The 16,838-nt window shown below is 39.7% G+C and overlaps 1 protein-coding gene across 1 annotated transcript; it reads right to left on the minus strand.

The window, feature by feature from the left end:
* Positions 1-390: 390 nt before the first annotated feature.
* csf3r (colony stimulating factor 3 receptor (granulocyte)) lies at positions 391-10,880 on the minus strand. Its single transcript, XM_041045001.1, has 17 exons — positions 10,745-10,880; positions 8,371-8,464; positions 7,470-7,544; positions 6,955-7,251; positions 6,335-6,467; positions 6,027-6,193; positions 5,036-5,205; positions 4,697-4,847; positions 4,328-4,407; positions 3,994-4,201; positions 3,696-3,884; positions 3,369-3,470; positions 2,900-3,046; positions 2,672-2,812; positions 2,464-2,560; positions 2,298-2,376; positions 391-1,934 (listed from the first exon to the last, which is right to left on the minus strand). The coding sequence occupies exons 3-17, from the start codon at positions 7,531-7,533 to the stop codon at positions 1,455-1,457; spliced, it is 2,505 nt and encodes an 834-aa protein (XP_040900935.1). The 5' UTR covers positions 7,534-7,544; positions 8,371-8,464; positions 10,745-10,880; the 3' UTR covers positions 391-1,454.
* Positions 10,881-16,838: the final 5,958 nt, after the last annotated feature.

Genomic DNA, 16,838 nt, shown 5'->3' on the forward strand with positions numbered 1-16,838 from the left:
AGAACACATCGATAGGTCAAATAAGAGATCTTAATTTAAGAAGTCCCATTTTACCAGTATGTGTCCCAGTAACCTCAGAGTTAACCTTAAGCGAAACAGTGTGTCAGGGTCCTGTTTAAGTTGATAAAGTTGTTGGATCTATTAAAAAAAAAAAAAAAATAGAGAGTGGGAAAAAAAATCACGGAGGACTGATTTGGTCGAAAAACCTTTTGCCAAAAAGTGTCTCACCCCAGGCTGCTTTGTTGAGTGATGATTGAAAACTGCAGCCTACTCTGCTTCTATTTTAAATCACTTCCATTAGTCACAGGAGACAACTTTTTACGTAAACATCTAATGTAGAGGTATAGCGGTGAATGAGCAGTCAGCTGGAAAACCACCATTCTGACTTTATAAGGTTTCATATTTTTATTCAAAGAAAGTGTTTAAACTATGTCCATTTCGCACAAAATGTAAGTATTTCTGAGAACATTCACATACACTCACCAAGCACTTTCTTGTACACCATACAATATGTAGAGCCTTCCTTTGCTCTCATTACAGCCTCAGTTCTTCATCTACAAGATGTTAAGAAACATTCCTTCCAGATTCTGGTCCATATTGACATGATTGCATCTCATAATTTCTGCAGATTTATCAGCTGCACCTTCATGCTGTGAATCTCCCATTCTACCACATACCAAAGGTGTTTTATTGGATTCAGATCTGGTGACTGGGGAGGCCACTGAAGTACACATGCACGTGGTCAGCAGCAATACTCTGTAAACACTCCCTGCATTATTACATCATCACCACCATCCTCGATTGTTTACCCAAAGTAGTTTGGGTCCTGGATTTCTGCAGCCTCAACAGAAATCCAGATTCATCAGACCAGGCTACGTTTCCAGTCTTCCTCTGTCACATTTTGATGAACCTGCAGATTTCTGTTCTTGGCTGACACGAGTTGAACCTGATGTGGTCTTCTGCTGTTTTAGTCCATCCTCCTCAAGGTTCGACATGTTGTGCACTGTGAGATGCTTTTCTGCTCATCACAGTCGTAAAGAGTTAATTGTATGAGTTACAGTAGCCTATCTATATTTTATGTTTTTTTTACGTGTGTATGTTTGGCCAATTGGAAAATCGCATAAGTAAGTAGGTGTACAGGGCTTCCTAACAAAGTGCTCTGCGAATGTATAACCTACAACAATGTCATCTTAACAATATTCTTTTTTTCTTCAAATTTTTTTTATGAAGAGGTGATGTATCTATAAAGCATGCTACAGGCAAAACATGAACAACATGATCATTAAACTTCTAAGTGATTTTTAGCATTAAATCTAGCACGTATTTTACAGCTGTGTGCTACACCCAACTTATCACATCGCTCAACTACGATCAACTTATCACAATCAACTCATTACACAAACTCTGATCTACATGAATATCTTGCAAAGCAGTTATTATAATCAAAAGAACTTTTAGTCATCCTGGGTAGCATTCATGGCTAATGCTCGTAGGAAAGGAAAGTCGTCCCAGAGAACCTCAGGGTCTGCTCGCTCTTCGGCTACATCATGGCACGGTCCAAAAAAACACTGCCCTCTTGGCATCCCATCACATGTGATATTCTGGTAGCACTTTGGACTGAAGGTCTCTTCAGTCTCCAAGAGTGGCTGTGTGGACTCAGAGCGCAGGTAGACGTGAGGCTCTTTGGGTGGAGGGCTGCTGCATGGGCCAGAGAAGATTACAGTGGCATAGGGAACGGATTCGCTGTTTGAACCCGAGTAGCCAGGGATGAACGGTGAGCCACAAATGGACTCTCCCAGGTCACTGGTTTCCTCTGCACTGTTTAACCAAAGATCATCCTCCTGTTTGCTCAGTTTCATTGGCAGGTCCAGGAAGCTGAGGTGGGACAGGTATATTGGATTTGGCTCATCTCTGTCCCAGGCCGGATGTGTATCCTACCAAAAGAAAACAAATTAGTCATCAGTGCCTCAATCTCATGTATTACATGACATTTTCACGAATATACAGTATGTTAGTTAAAGCTGCCTTAATTGTTTCTGCTTTGGTCTTCACCAACTCCTGTGGGAAGGGTACGTGTCTATTTGCTGGTTGTAAAAGCAAACTCCACAGAACTGAAAGTAACTGCAGAGTCAGATGATAATTGTTTGTGGGTTTGTCACCGCTAGCAACACGTTTCATGTGACACACAAAAACATGATCCATTGTTTATATAAAGTTATTGAGAAGTGCAGCTTTAACCTTAATGGGGCCTTATCGCATAAAACTATTTTATCTTGCACAGGTTAATCTTTCCGCACCTCTGATGATTCTGACGTCCATCTCTTGATGCTGCTGTTAGCAGGATCAGGAATAGCTGGCCAAAAACGCCCCTTCAGCCTGGGAATAGAAGAACAGAAAAGAAATGTGTTGAGAATGAAGGGTATTACAGCTTCACAGCTTAATCCAGTGTAGCAGTGATCTCACCTTTTGTGGTTGGAGTAACAAGTCAAAACTATGAAAATGGTCAGCAGCGACAGTCCAATACCAGATGCAGTTACAATCATCACAATAGTAACCGCATCTGAGAAGAGAGAAATACATATTCTCAATTAAATATCTGATGTGAGGTTACACACTCTCTTGTTCTTTTATTCATGTTTCCAAATAGCTACTAGCAAATAATGATACCAACCAAATGGCTCAATTTGAAAATGAACCTGTGACCCATTTAGGCTCCCACCAAAGGTGCTAACCATCATAAAGGCTTCATACTGAGACTCAGTGTTGAGGTTTTTCAGGACCACCTTTCTCTCTTTCAGGTCAGCATTCACAACTGAAAGAAAAGTCAGACACTGAATAGTATCATAAAAGTTAATTAAAAAAAAGTTCTAGAAAAGCAACATTTAGGTATTTCACCTACCATTAATGGGTCCCTTCTCACCCCAGTAGAAGACTTTGTAGCTCTGGATAATTCCATTGCTTTGGTCTAATGGAATTTCATCCCAGGTAAGCTCAACGTGTGACTGCCAAGTCTTTTTGATTCGTATTTTTGGAACCATTGAGGGAGCTTTAAAAAAGAAATGATTACTTTAATAATGATTAATTATCACAGTTACAGTGACTTTATGAGCTTAAGATTTAACACTGTAATTTTAACACAATAAAGATTATGACCTGAAACCTTAAGACCATCAAAAATCAGTATTCATTTAGATCCACAAGAGGGCATTATTCCGTCACATATCAGATGCTTCAGACAGATTGCACAATACATATATTTTTTACTCATGTGGCAAACTCTTTTCTCACTTCTTCAAAATTGAGGCAGTCTGACTCTCACACCTCTGCCTGCTCTTTGTGTGATTCCCCTGGTGTCTTTGGTGACTTACCCTTTTGTCTTGAGTAGGCATTAACAGTCTGAGGAAGGCCTATCCCATCCTTAAACCTAGGATACACAGAGATCTCATAGGGCTTGTAGGGCTCAAAGCTTCCTATTGATGAGAGCGAAGAGGTTAGAGTGAATCAGTGCTCATAAGCTCCTAACAGTGTGTACAGGCAGGGTGTGCACAGGAAAAAGAAGATCTTGCATAAGCGTGATTGCTTGAATTCTCGTGATAAAGGATAAGCACCAGATTAGGAAAACCACAAAATGGTGAGTTAAATAAGAAGCACATAGACCTTAAAATTCTGCAGTACATAAATAATACAAAACATACCTGTTATAATGAGGCTGGACTGGTTTCTGCCTGCAATTTCAAACTGGGTGAGGGAGAGGTCTGTTTTTAACAAGGGACTCCATTCAACCACATAACCAGTGACACTTGAAATATCCATGTTTTTCCACTGGACCAGAAGGGCGTCGTCATCACATGGAACGGCTGCGAGGTCTGATATCACCGTAAGAGCTGCAATCACAAACACGTTATGCGCATTATGGGAAAAATATATTATTCTGTATCATAAAGGAGCCATTTTCTAAACTAGTTTAAGCAGGTTAAAAAATGTCAGTTTTACCTTTAGTTTGGTAAATCCGAACTTCAGTGGGTAAGGATTTCCCTGCTGCATTTACAGCGGTCAGATACACTTTCTTTGCTTTTTTGTGAAGCTGGAATCTACAGTAATTCCCCATCGTAGAGCACACCTTTCCCTTTTCACCTGGCAGTTTTTGCACTGAGACAATATATGACACATTTTGGCTGTTGGCACGGAATTGTTTTGATGGCTAAAACAGAAAAAAAAAAAGTAGACAAGACATTTTAAAGGCAGACCTCACACACTCAGCCAGAGCTATAACAGAAAATACCATCAGTTTGTGACAGGTGTCAAGCAACGTGTGTGATGTGTGCACCTTCCAAAACAAGTGTATGTTGTGTTTGTGCATGTGGTCCCCTGATAGCTTCATCCACGAGTCTAGGCGTCCAGTGGGAGCTGAAAAAGAAGAGATGGCTGTCAGCTTCGAAGCGTGTCAGAACCCTGCATTTCCCCTCTCACTCCTTACAAAGTAGAACTTTTCTATAAAAGACAGGTCCATGGATTCACTGCTACTGTGTGTGGCTAAACTCAATACATCAATTCAGGCTGGACTATAGAGTAACGCAATGGGAGATGTAGAACATGACATTAGCATATATTGAAAAGAGCAGAAAATGGAAAAGGCAACAGATTGGAAAATGTCAGAGCGACTGATTATGTCACTCTGAATTGATCTGAGTCCTACCACTCTCTAAGGTGACTCCAGACTGGCTGCTGCTCCATTCACTCCATGGGCTCTGCTGGTATTGGACTCTAATCTGGGCAAAATACTGAGTCCCGTGGAGCAGGCGACACTGGTCCACAGGTCTGGTTGGTCTAGCCCGACTCACCAGGATCTACCATTATGTCCAGGGCACACAAAATATACAGATATGACTCCAGGCACATACATACATGATTAACTTCAGACAGTTCATAAAGCCATATGGGTGCTCACAGCCATATGGGCAATTACAACAACTGCATCCAAAGTTAATGAACTAAGCTTTCAGTTAATATCCACACTGGATTGCTTTGCACTCACTGGTTGTTCACTCCATTGACTACTGTCAGCAGTCTTAAGTCGGACTTCCAGGTTCATTGGGTAGTTACGCATCCAGGCCTGTTGCTGCGACAAGCTCCAGCTCAGCTTTAGGCAGCCATACCTTTTAGACACTGCTTCAACCTTCACAATCTTGGGTGGGTCAAACTTAGCTGAAATAAAACATTCCATAAAGCATGTACCCCATGTAATTTGGATTTTCTCTAGTTGTTTTTAGTTTAGCTCTAATCTCTGCAGATTGTTCAACAACACTTTTAGCTTTTCTGAAGGTGATTTCCAGAATCCTCAGAAACAGCTCTTTCTACAAGGAAAAATGTTCTGTCTACTGAATGATAAAAACATTTTTAAGCCAAACAAAGACAGTTCCTGGAAATGCCCTCTTGTTTGATTTGTATGACATGAAAACAAAGATACACAAAATCAGCATGCTTTGTTTTCAGTTATATCCTCTACTGAAAATGTTATATTGCATTATTTTCTATTTTCATACAAAATGTCAGGTTCATATTTTACTTGTGTCACACAAAACTAGCAAGGTGATCTGTAATTTCCAAATACCTGGGTAGAAAATATACACGTATATATGTGGCAAGTTGGGAAATAGGTTAAAAATCTTGTTTTATTTGCAACAGATGGAATATTTTTTTCATCCAGGTGGTTAGAAGTGTCTGAGGATTCTGAAAATACCTTCAATACAGCATAAGTGTTGTTAAACGACCTTCTGGGTTTTTCAGTGATCATTTCTTATTTATTTTTAAAAAAAAAAAACAGATGCTTAGCTCTGTGACTTGAATGTAATGGCAATACATTAGATGAGCAGACTGGAAAAGAAAAACGGAGCAGTAGAATTAAGGATTATTCGGGGCAATATAGTTCTCCTATTGAGTAGCTGGTAATGGCCAGTTACTAAATGACATTTGCTGGAGGTTCCTGCTTGAGCACAACAGAAACAATCTGTGAAAAGAATTCTCACCTGCACTGACGGGTTCCAGAGTAATAGGAACGGAATCTGCCTCTCCAAGTTCGTTCACCGCCTTCACATATATCTCCATTTCAGAGAAGAGGACAAAGCCAGAACGAGGGATGGTATACTGGTGGACTCCTGTTGGTGGCTCGTAAGCATAGTTGTCATCTGTATCCCTGAAATGAGGAATTTGTGAAGTGGTGAACACAGTTGTGAAAACTTGCAGACATATTTTGACACTTTGAACATGCATGACAAATGATGATGAAATGATGCTTGCTTTCTGGGAACTGTCTCAGCCTATTCCTGAATATTACCATATCTTGGTGTGGAGGGTGTACTTTGTGAGGAGGTGGGTCTCTTGCTGCCCAGGGTCCCAGCTACAGGTCAGGGTGTTAGGGGTGGTGAGGTTTGTCTGACAGCTGAGGTTTTGTGGTGGTTCTGGTGGATCTATAGATGGAAAAGGTGAATGTGTTTTTATTTTTATTCTTTTTTTTTATGGCATTGTCTGTGGATCTGATCCACTAGTATTGAAGGTTCTGAGGGACTAATGATACATCTACAGGCAGATAAAAGTTACACTGGACCAGGGGTATGCATCATATGGCAATCAAGTGGGAATGAAAAATTATATGAAGCTGGTTGTATGGAATTTCTATGTGTTTTTGAACGTCTGATTGCATTTAGTATTTTTTGTATTCACAACTTAATTAATTGAATTAGTAGTATCAGTGTTTTTGTCCAATCCAGATCTATTAAAATGTACCAGATCTTCATTGATTAAAAAGTTTCAGTATCAACTCAGTAGTTAAATGTTCCTCAAAAACAACACTTAAACTTTCTTTCTGCTTTGTTCGTTCATTTGTAACACATGAACTAGCGATACAGGCATGTTAATTTGATCAGCAATGAACAAATGTGAAAGAATTTTTCTCACATCCAGCTGTGATCTTCACTCCTTTCAGTACTTGAGGAGGAGAGGCCTGGAAACAGCAGGTGAGGAATGCGCTGGTGTGATTGAAGCTTGGTATAACAACCTCAGAAGCCCTGCCACTTTCACTGGCCACGGGGCGGCTGGGAATAACACGGTTGCCAAGGCGCCACTCAATATGAGCATCTTGTCCAGTGACCAGAAGGCAGTCATTTCTGATGACACAGGTGGCTGTGACAGGTGACCCCAAAGGCACCACTGAGCTGGACGTCTGGATGCTCGCACATGGTTGTGTGACATCCTCTAGCAATGAGAAAATTCATTTGAATGTGCCATGTTGAAGATAATCTGTATGCCCAGCCTGTCACAAATTATTACTGTTATTAAAAATTAAAAAGCTTTGTATTTACTTTTGACAGAATTCATGTCAGAGGAAAAGCAGGTGTAAAAGCAATTGTCTTTTTAACTGCTGGTTAAATATGTACATTTAGATTTGTTATTTCGCTCTGCGAGCAACTCACCATTCCGTGCTCCATTCACAAATGCCACCAGCATGACTATCACTGACACCCATATGGATATCATGATGATAAAACCTGTTAGGGATGCAAAATGAAATGCATTATTCTTAAATTGCAAACTTTCATGCCCTATCAAAACAATACTGGAATTGCCATTGCTTTCAAGCAACATGCTGCACTGTGCAAGGGAGGAATCAAGAGCGATAACGCCTGATGTTTCAAAAGACATCATCAACGTGGTGTTTCAAGTGTTTGCTATGGCAGGCTGATGTGAGCAAGCATGCAATCTCCATAATGCATAATATTTCAGTATAAACAGACAGCTAGGGAACGTATTTGCTGTTTCTCGAAACAGTAAAAAAAATCTGCAGTGCTGTTTGTGTAAGCTGCTTGCAGAGCATGTTCACAGCAAACCCGTTCACTGATACATGACGCACTCATGAATAATGAAAAAAAAAAAAACATTCATGACAGCTTGGGTCCACATTTATGTAGCATGATTACACAAAGGATGTGACATTTAAAGATTTCCTAGTTGTTACAAAATGAAATTTAAATTCTCTGCAGACAGACTAAATAAGTTGCCTACGCTGCTCATACACAGTGAATATTTCCTCTTACATTATTCTATCAGAATGAAAAAAACGCCTCCAACCAGATAGGGAAATTGTAATTGCCAGTTGTTAGACAGTAGCCAGCCTTGTTGGGCATGTGCTCCATAGCTCTTGGTCATGTATAATGAGTAGAAGATGGGAGCTTGTATGTTAAGTAGATGGAAGCAATTCTCTGGAATATTGTACTTCTGATATCAAGTTAACAACTTGTTTTGACAACAATTTGAGAATGAGTTAGATTAATCACATCATAAGAACAGGTATGAGGGAAGTTGAAATGAGCTCACCAAGAAACTTCAAAATTCTCCGAACTCTACTTGGCGGCTCACAAAGCACCACCAACAAGACACAGACATGCCTTCACAGCCCGACTGTGTCTCTCTGTGCCATGGAGGAGGAAAGACAAAGCAGGTATTAGTCTGAAATAGTGCAGGAACAATTAAGTAGAAACAGAAAATTAATGGACAACAATGCTGCCGAACAACAACAAAGCTCATGTGAATTAATGACAACACCATTGTATGTGTGAAAATTTCCCAACTGGTTTTAAGACATTTTCACATACAAGTGAGGTTTTTTCAAGACATGAAGCAATACCATATGTTGTAATCGATCACACATACCCACATGTGACTTTTAGACATTTTGCAACCTGTTACGTATACATACATATGAAAACATGTTTGTCAAAAAAAGCCAAACTTTTGCTAGCTTGTGCTTCTCAGATGTGAGTATTCACTGCTTAAGGAGTAACTTTGCATGCCCTGAAAACCTTGTGTTTGTTGACCTCCAATGGTTCAACTTCTCACGTTGCTACGGTGATGTACAGGTGTACCCAGGGACCCTGCAACATCACCCTTAGGTGTGCTTACAAGTGCAACAGAACACCTCTCTGGTCACAGGTGAAACAAGCTAACCCTAACCCTAAGAAGTCAGCAAAACACTGCTTTTCAACCTGGCGTTAAGTTAGTCCTTCAAGTACACATATGAACATAGAGACAGTATGTGATACCACAGCACTGAGAAACATCCTGTGGTCGAGAACATCTTGTCTGACTCTGGTGAGAAACTGAAGAATCTAAAGGCCATTATTTATTCCTTAGGCTAAAACATGTTGGCAACATCTACATTTTTATTGTCAACAGACAATTGAGAATTCACTTCAACTTATTTCTGGTCTAGAATAACATTCTACTTTTAGAAGTTTCATGTCTGGACTGTCAAATTGTAAGAAACCCAATGAGACGAGGTGGTATTACTTTAATAATTTGTAACTATCACTAAAACTCACAGTCAGATCGCTGCCCTCATTCCACAATAACCAACTATTTGGTGAAGTCTGCATTTAGCAATGTGAGGAAAATGGAATTTCTCCCTGTTTCTTATCAGGAGTGTGCATAAAGGCCTCCATTTTCCCCTGCTTTCCTTTTTACGGTTTCTGCTTACTACTAATAGGTAATTGCCTCGCGGCTCTGACAAAAGGCAACTGGGGGAAGGGGAGGGAGAGAGAGGGGGGTTGGGAGAAATAAAGAAGAGATATGCTATTAAATTTGAGTGTATTTTGACAACAAACACAATTTGGCATGCTTAACATAAAGACTGTATAAATTGAGAGTGGCCATTTTCAGCGTACTGGTCTATCACTTTACAAGTACATGGATACAAACATGTCTAGATTCATCTTTGTGTCGGTGAATCATGCCATTCTGTGAAAAGAACTATTTTGCTATAGCCTCTGTTTCCTTTCCCGTTGAGGGTTACAAAACACCCACTATCAGAATTTGGCAATATCCTTGACACAGAGTGCAATGACAAACTCATACTATTTCCTCTTTTTTTTTTTTTTGTCATTTCTCACACTAACAATTGTGCTTCAAATAAGGATTTTAAAAAGTGTGAAAAAAAAGTAAATTTTTTTGTATTTAGATATTTATGAATCATAGAACAGTTCCTTCAAGCTGAGATGCAGTGACCTTCTGTGTCAGCAGTTGTAAAACTCCCAAAATCTAAAAAGGAGGACAGCAATCTGTTTCACATCCTCATTTTTATTGGCTCATAAACATGCTTTCCATACCTTAACACGAAAATGTTACTCGCACGGTGACACTGTTGGTATTTGGAAGAATATCACAATGACAGAACAGCTGAAAAAACCTACAAAATAACTTGCATAAATATACAGGTAACGAATTAGTGTTTTAAAAAGTCTAATTTTGTAGAAGGTCTTAGTAAGTTTTAATGTGACACTTTTTGGCTATTAAACTTCAAGTATCCTTGTTTTAAAAAGATTATCTAATCTAAGAATTCCTCTTTAAATGCCAATTATTTGAAAATCCTCTGTAGCTTTAATATTTCATGTTTGTTAAAAAAAATAAATAAACAAAAAACACTGGCAAAATTGTACAGGAAACTGCAAAGGATGACAAATGGTACAATAGAGAATGGCCCAAAAAAAAAAATCAGATTAGACCAGTAATTTGAATTAAACTGATTTGATCACTCCTTGAGCTGGATCAGGATACAACTCTCCAGCCTGAACCTGTGTCATCCAAGTTTTTCAAAGTTTCCCTTTTCAATCGAGCACAAGAATAAAAATGAAAGGAACAGCAAATCGCTTGATGTGAAGATAAAGGAGAGCCATCAGAGAGGGTGGCCACTCACCACACAGCAGCTGCAGCAGGCCCAGAAAGACGAGTGGCTCTCATCAGCCCTGATAGCACCAGATGAAACAGTGTGGCTGAAAGCAGCTCAGATTGGAAGACATTTGTGTGTGTTAGCCAAGCAGCAGCAGAAGCAGCAACATCCTTGTTTTGAATTTGAGAAACTTCACTATTTTCCAGGAAGGAACACATGACTGATGGGGCCCACTTATGGGAAGGAAACATGGGTTGTTTAAATTCGGGGCTTTCTTGAAAGAAGACAGTTGAATAGTTTAATAAAACAATAAAAATCTGGAACAAATTCCATGAGTCTTCACACTGAATATTTAGGATATTTATTTACTGTTACCATATACAGGTATTCTGCCTCACAAAGATAAACAGTGGTTAAAAAACAGGTTTGACGTTTAAGGGTTTCTTAGCCAAAGTGAGTAATAGCTCTGTAAGCTGCAGAACTTTAACTTAATGCCTTTTAGAATGATTAGGATGATTTAGGCAGTGTGAAGGGAATCTAAGGCTAGTTTAGCAAGACTAGAAACTGGTGTTTCCTTTGCTCTCCATTCTGTTTACACCGTATTAAAGTGATACAACAAACTCGGTTACTCAGATGCTGGAGCATCAGAAAAGATTTTTCAGTTACAGAAGAAGAGTTGAAAAAGTTGGTGAATTAGCCTTGGCTAAGATTAGCAGAGCAACCTTAGCTGTGTGGTTTTTACTCGATTCTGTGGTTCCTGCAAAATGTTCCATGCTGATGTTTTATTTCGTTTTCCCAACATTTTGATGCTATAATAATTATTATATATGGTAAAATAGATGTCAATCTGTCAGTTTTGATCGAATATGAAATTACTGAATTTTGCCTTTGTAGGACAGTATTGCCTTTGTAATTGCTGATGAAGTAATGAGAACAGTCATTAAACCTCAATTTGAGGCAATTAAATGTCAGTCTCTCCACAGGTGGGGTGTCTGCCCTTTGCTTGTTTGAGGGTACCGAGGAATTTCAACTTTATTTGATGATCTTTTCCCACAAGGTGTTAATATGGCAGCTGTCAAATGCCCTACAATATCACTCTGGGGAGCCGTCTAGAGGAATGTAATAAGTCTGGTTCAGCCTGACCCCTCTGTGTTGAGAGTGACCTTTGAAGTAGCAGATCTGCTGTATCACGGAGGCTGCCTCAAAACGCAGTCATCTTCCTCTCTGCGCCTGTCCAAGCCTTTGTCAGCATGGTAATAGAACAAGCTTTTAAATGGGATTGTAAACTGTGCTTTGACCCCCCAAGGGCACTTGAAACTACTTGCCATATCACATTTATTAGCTTATTAAATTGTAAAATGATTCTCTGGCTGAGGCTTCATTTCCAATGGCGCGCGAGGCGAGCCAGTGAGCTCACCCACTCAACTTTTAATCTAACAGCTGTATCGCTGCTCGGTCACTCTGCCGCCCTCAAAAACATAATGGAAGCTAACTGTTAATCAAGAGGCTGCTGGAGGAGGAATTAAATGCACACAGTGGTAGGTTTCTGAATAGGTAACGTGAGAAAGAGAAAAGCAAGCACTAATTAAAAATACATTAACTGGTTATCATGCGTTGACATATTTTGCTTGATCTTTTTTTCCTAATCAGCAGTAATGAATGAAGCATTCTCCATCCACTGGGTATTACATGCTACGTTTCAGTGAGCAGTAAAATTAGCTGAGGGCCCTAAAGCTATATTGAACTGATGAAGCTTTGCTGGGTTTGATTACGGTTCTTGTACTGTACTTAATAGAACGCTGTCGTCTCATGATATTCTTATTCACATTAGAGATGTGACTAACCTCAAATTAGCCACCGCTGGAAATATCGTGTCCTATCAATCTGCTGTTATACAGAGAATTACAGTAGTTGACTGAAATCACGACTGCTGTAATGATGGCCTCTGCTAATCAGGGCATTCACTACATTCAAATCAAAAAAATATTTAGGGTCCACTCTTTAACTGCACCCTTTTGTTGAACAATTGCCATTCCTGCTACTCCACTCAGCCCTATTAAGTCAAAATGAACACACTGCGCCCAGGGTTTCACAATGACTTAAATTACAGACTGCAGCTGTAAAAAATTCCAACAGCGCCAGTGTTGTCAAATCAGCCCTATAACCACAAAACTATGAGTCACAGATGTTTACGTGCTGTTACTAATGTCAGGCCAGCGACAACAGGACAAGTGTTTGCCTTTAGATGGATACTTCTGAGAAAAAAAAAAAAAAAGAATTTATTCAACAGCCTGTTAAAGGTGGGTCATATAATAAAAACTGGTGAACCATCTGACTGACAGACAAACACCGCCATCCCTAGAGCCACACTGCTAGCATGGCTAAAAATGTGTACCTACTTCTGACACTGGCGTGTAGCCTGCAGTGTGTGTGTGTGTGTGTGTGTGCAGTACTAGCTGCCCACACTATCAGAACTACCAGATGGAGAAACCATATGTCCTGAGAAGTGGCAATGTGGTAGGTACATGTGCTTTTCTTTCTGTTCCTATCATCACAGTTATACTCCTAACATGTGTGTGGATGCAGATTGCATATGTACTGAACAAAGTGTCCGGTCATATGGATTTAATTCACACAAATGCATGAGAATGTTGCTGTGTCTCTATTATAATGTGCCTGAATCAGTTTAACAAATTAGATTCCCTGTGCACTCACGGTACTTGGCATTTAAGATTGATTCTGATTCAGTTATAATCACTACCATTAGTCATATTCAGCTTTCCCACTGGATGATGCGTAATGTGTCTACATACCCCTGAGCTGTTGTACACCAAGGAGTGTGGCCTCTTGCAGGGCTGGTCGAGCGAGACAGTGAGGAACTGTGAGAGAGAGAGAGAGAGAGAGAGAGAGAGAGAGAGAGAGAGAGAGAGAGAAAGAGAGAGAGAGAGAGAGAGAAGGGGGTCAGACAATCTCCGACTCACGGTCCTGCTCCTTACACACACCCAATCCACTCCTATCTAGTACCTGTCACACGCTGGCTGCAAAATGGAATTGACTATTGATTTCCCCCTTACCACAGGTCAATTGTACTGGCAGGCTATAGTGGGCTCACTGAGAGCCTTGTGTGGGACAACAAGAGAGAGAGGAGAGGAACACAAGGAGGAAACACACATTACAAAACCCATACAGACACTCAAGTACATGTACACATTCTTATTAACCACCATAGTCTCTGAGCTTGTGTAAAGGAAGACAATGAAAGCTGCTTTACAAGGTGTGTGCATTACAATAAGTGCGTTGTTTGTTTCTGTGACTTGTCTGGCAAAGCGACTATGTGTGCTCCTTGCAGGCATTGGATCGTCAATTAACATCCTGGTTATTATGTTTGGTAAGAAAATAAGTAACCAATTTCGGCATAAAAAGTGATTTGAGGAAGAAGTGATGCTTTTAATTGAACATAATTACATAATAAAATTTGACACTTGATTATAGTTTTGCCTTCAAAAGAACATACTTTTAAATATTATGTTAAATGAATGAGATCTGAGTTCTATCTGTCCCTATACTGAGCTTTATGACTGTAAACCTCCAGCAGGTTTAAATTAAATCTCAGAAACAGTGACCTCTGCAGGAGTTTAGGTGGTTTCTGCAGGACAGTCGGTATCCTAGACTTGCAAAACTTGATTTTTCTACACGGAACAAGAGCAGTGGTTCCCAGGCTTGTGACTCCTTAAAATAATGTCTACGTCTACTTGTGACCCCAATCAGAGGTTAGTACGGACAGTTTGGCAGAAGTGTGCCTTCTTGGACGATTTCATTCGAAGTATTTGAAGTGGCCTGAAGAAGTGAAAGTGTAAAGTATTTCACAAGAAGAAGACAAACATTTGAGAAGAGAAAAAAAAAGAAACCTTAAATGTGTGTAACAGAAACATTTCCTTCTTTCTCATCCCTTTAATCAACTACACAGGGCATAAGATGCTGCTGCCGAGCTCCTTCTACGCAAGTGTATCAAGTTACATCAAGTACCACATGTGTATGGTGACTGTGGCACGTTTACTTCTGAAACACCCTGACACATTCTGACATCAACAGATAGTGAAAATTAGTGCTGATATTTCCCAAAGCCTATGGGCTAATATAGATTTTGAAAGCGACAAACCACTTTTCTGCCTCTCAGAACAAGTTAGTCAGAGCTGTGCTAGGCTTGAACCAAAGGGTACATGTTGGGAAACAACAATTCTGAGATGGTTCATCAATAGAGCTGTACAGTACAACTTAGTGAGTTACATAATATTTGTAGTACAAAGTGTCTTAGTCTCTCAGAGATAAGCTTTGTGGTGCTGGGTGAGCCCATGCCCACTCATGCTATTGCTGACTTGGGTGAGATTCCTTTCCTACATAAACACCTGTTCTTTTAGATTTTGTGCTGCCAGGAATTTGCTTTTATTATGTGCACACTGAAATACTTTTTTTTAATGGAAAACAAGGGTAAGCTTGCCATTATAGTTGCAATGCAATTTGTATGTAAATTGGTGAAATAGATTTATTATTGTTTATTGGTAGTATGTCCCCTAGTCACCTGGACTCCACCTTCTTATGATGTCAAAGTAAACATTTCAACAAATATTTGAATGTACCTCTACAAAGAGGTATGCAGCTCTCAACTGTTTGACCATGTGCTGATGAAGTATGCATGGGTTGTCTGTGTCTGCATGGATTACCTTAAAGCTTCTTACATCCAATGTTTAGACTTTTTAAAGATATTTAGCTAATTTTTGAGAAAATACTTCTAAAACTTTGTAGCCTAAAGACGACAACACGAGTTATACAAGCTTCACAGAAGGGTGGCACAGCTTTCTCCATAAATTGTTCTCTATAAGCTTTTACTGTGTTGGTCTGTGAACAATAATCTGACAGAAATAAAAACTCAACTGCTCTGTGGACTATTTTGTTGGATTCTGTCGGTAATGCCAGCACACAGTCAGTGCCAACATATGAAACTGGAGGACTTAAAACTTTATTCAGTGATAAACTGAAAACAACAAACAGAAACAGGTTTGTAGGGTCTGCAGTGTTATTTATTATTTGCTGCTGCTCATTGCTAAACGTGCCCAGTGTGGCTGCTAAGAAAGCTACAGAGCTATTCTGGTGGTGTTTATTGTTTCATCTCCCACTCTCAAAAGCACAGAAGTAACCATTGTTTAGGTCTTGGGAAGAAAAATGCAGTGCCAGTCTGCACATTTTTCAGGCAAGGAGAGACGTGTTTTCTGGGCAGATATAACAAAAAGCACAGACTCTACTCAGTGTGCCTACTGCCAGGTAGACACACTGACTTTTCAAGCTAGGCAACAGAAAACCTCATGCACAGTGGATAGTGGTACGGGCAGTGAGGAGCAGACTCTGAGCATGTGAATGTTTCAATAGTGCAATATAATTACAGGGGGAGTGCAAATGAAAATGTGTGAAATAAAATTCAATACCATAGCCCTGTAACAGATGATACCTGTTCAATTCTTGTTGAGACTGTCAAGGAGGTGTTGATTTAACTCTGTCTCGGGGCCTTAACACCTCGCAATAGCAATAGAATAGTCCAGCAGGCTGGAAAATTTGTAGGTTGTGGTGGTGATTTACTGGAAAATGAGTAACAAACCAATAAATAGTGCATAAATAGTACACCACCAAAAAATATGGCCTCTAAAATCACTGTAAAGTTAAACTAAATCCCCTTTGACAATCGCTCAGCAAAGGGTCCACCATATAAACTTTATAGCAACACTATTTGTTGTGTGGCTTCTGAATTAGATTGCATTTTATCTAACATCTGAATATTGTTCTTATCACCCTGTGTAGGTAGTTAGTTTTTAATGTTTTTCGTCCAAGTAAAACAAAAGCTACCACAGACAAACAGTCAGCTCATGAAATTTAAATGAAATGTGTCCATTTACCAGGTTTACTAGGTTATGCTGCTCTCCATGTGTGGTTTCATTTCCTCTGACAATGTTGAGTTAAACTGTATTTCAAGGGAGAGATTCAAATGTAGAGAGACGTCAGATTTATTTGTCACTCACTTAATGATAACAAACCCTCTGTCTTGAGCGTTGTGACATCAACCCTTCGAGCT

This window comes from Toxotes jaculatrix, chromosome 8 (genome assembly GCF_017976425.1).
Source record: "Toxotes jaculatrix isolate fToxJac2 chromosome 8, fToxJac2.pri, whole genome shotgun sequence".
Taxonomy (NCBI): Eukaryota; Metazoa; Chordata; class Actinopteri; family Toxotidae; genus Toxotes; species Toxotes jaculatrix.

Bases quoted from the DNA above. Each gene is read 5' to 3' on its own strand.
- csf3r (XM_041045001.1), bottom strand. From the start codon at position 7,533: ATGATATCCATATGGGTGTCAGTGATAGTCATGCTGGTGGCATTTGTG. The intron at 6,194-6,334 runs GTAATATTCAGG...TCCTCATTTCAG, and splicing joins ACCCTCCACACCAAGATATG to GGATACAGATGACAACTATG. The intron at 4,202-4,327 runs GTGCACACATCA...TTTCTGTTTTAG, and splicing joins ACATACACTTGTTTTGGAAG to CCATCAAAACAATTCCGTGC.